Genomic DNA, 1,829 nt, shown 5'->3' with positions numbered 1-1,829 from the left:
CGGCTCCGCCGCCCTCAGGAGCCTCGCGCTGCTCGAAAGCTTCATCCCGCTTTGAGAACGGAGCCGTGCTTCAAATTACTATTAAATCATTAAAGCTGCAAGGTTTTTAACAGAAAAATAAGAAATTTTGACGTAAAGATTCATACGGACTCCTGCCTAATTTGGCAAAATGTGTGAGCTTTGATTGACTTTGAAACAGAAACGGCAGACAAAACTTTCATCGCGTTTTAGTTAATTTCAAAGCAAGCCAAGTATTTTACAGTACATATGCACATACATTTTGTACATCATCCGATTACAAAAAAATTAATGGATTTTGAATACTGCTAATACAATTAAGTGAAGATACACCACCAAAAATTTCTGCTTGAAAAGATTCAGTACCCTTTCCCACATAAAACCACACTACTCCGACATCTCAGGAAAATACAGGGCCAAACCCCATGAAATTTAAAAACACCACAGCTTCGTATGTCAGTACAAATATTGTTTTATCAAGTGAAACACTGCTCCCCATACATTTCTAATTTGAAACAGTTTTTTACCCATTCATATAGAGGCACTTTTGCTTTTTGATTTACAATGCTTGTAAAATATTTTACCTTGATCATTTTCCTTTGATTACAACCTCTCTTTGTAATCAAGCCAAGAAATAACACCATTTCTTTGTGTATTCTTTGGACTATAATACACCAGATATAAAACATCTTTCAAATAAACCATTAGATGTTATTACTGTGTAATTTTTTAGTAGCATACTTTTCTTTCAAGTCTCAATTATACACCACAAATAGGGAGATGAATTGTCACCGTGCTTTAAAGAATGTCAACATCTATAAATGCATTCTAAATTTAAATGTCAAGTTACATAATTCTCAATTTTCCCCCGAAGGCTAAAAAAAAGCAGCAATGACAGAAATTTGCAAAATGCTTTGGAATGCAAGATCAAGGACTTCTTAAGCTGATCCCAAACAACTTTTCCTTCCAACATTTTATCTAGTTGGCAACATCCACTGCAATAAATGCAGTTACATTTGTTTAGGTAACCCTTTTTATAAAAAAGGATAACATGGCCATGAACTAAGAGTTGTAAAGTAAGATCTGTTGAAAACTGCCTATGTACAGGTCTCCTGCAATTATTTGTTGTTGTTATTTTGCATTGTCACAGCTCCAGCAGCTTTTATATCATGAAGAGTACTGCAGAGATTCGAATGTAGGTACATGATTTTTTTTCTTCATATCAGCACAGTTAAACAGCAAACCAGAAAAGACACTTATGAAAGTGACATTTAAAATGCTTAATCACAGCTTGAGGTAGACTGATCTCCAAAATAAAGCTCTTCTACACTTTGATTCGTTCATGACCAACTTCTTTTTGGATCCTTCTCCTTGGAAAAATCTTTCGTTTAAGTGCAATTAGCTGAGGAGAGAAAAAAACCACAATATGTATTTTATGCTGGGCTAAAGGTCCACAGCTGGTCAGGTTTTCACCCTAGACACTATCAAATCTGTACCACCCATGGTAAATACTCAGTACTGTACTTTTTTTTCTGATTATACCAGAAAGGCACTTTTTACTCCAATTCATCTATTAGATGTGCACATTTCCACTAGACTTCTCAATAATCAGAACACAAGCAGAAAGTGAAAAAATACACTGTGCCTTTACTCTGATTATTTTAAAGGTAATTTGTGTATTTAAATTAACACCAGGCTACATTCTATTTTTAAAAGATCAGCACAAAGCCGGCATCTTAAAATGGTATTTAGATTCCTAACTGCACCACTGAGTTGAGTATCCCCTTCCAAAACCAAGTTACTAATGGAGT

General features: G+C 34.9%; 1 protein-coding gene across 1 annotated transcript in view; it reads right to left on the bottom strand.

The window, feature by feature from the left end:
• Positions 1 to 472: 472 nt before the first annotated feature.
• The window catches only part of GNPTAB (N-acetylglucosamine-1-phosphate transferase subunits alpha and beta), a 38,284-nt gene continuing 36,927 nt past the window's right edge, over positions 473 to 1,829 (bottom strand). The window contains exon 22 of the mRNA XM_014307032.2: positions 473 to 1,420. Within this exon, the coding sequence (XP_014162507.2) occupies positions 1,343 to 1,420 (78 nt within the window). The 3' untranslated portion in view covers positions 473 to 1,342. The remainder of the gene's footprint in view (positions 1,421 to 1,829) is intronic.

Source organism: Geospiza fortis, unplaced genomic scaffold, assembly GCF_000277835.1.
Source record: "Geospiza fortis unplaced genomic scaffold, GeoFor_1.0 scaffold10, whole genome shotgun sequence".
NCBI lineage: Eukaryota > Metazoa > Chordata > Aves > Passeriformes > Thraupidae > Geospiza > Geospiza fortis.
The sequence above is the reverse complement of the archived record's forward strand: the minus strand, read 5'-3'. Positions and strand labels throughout refer to the sequence as shown.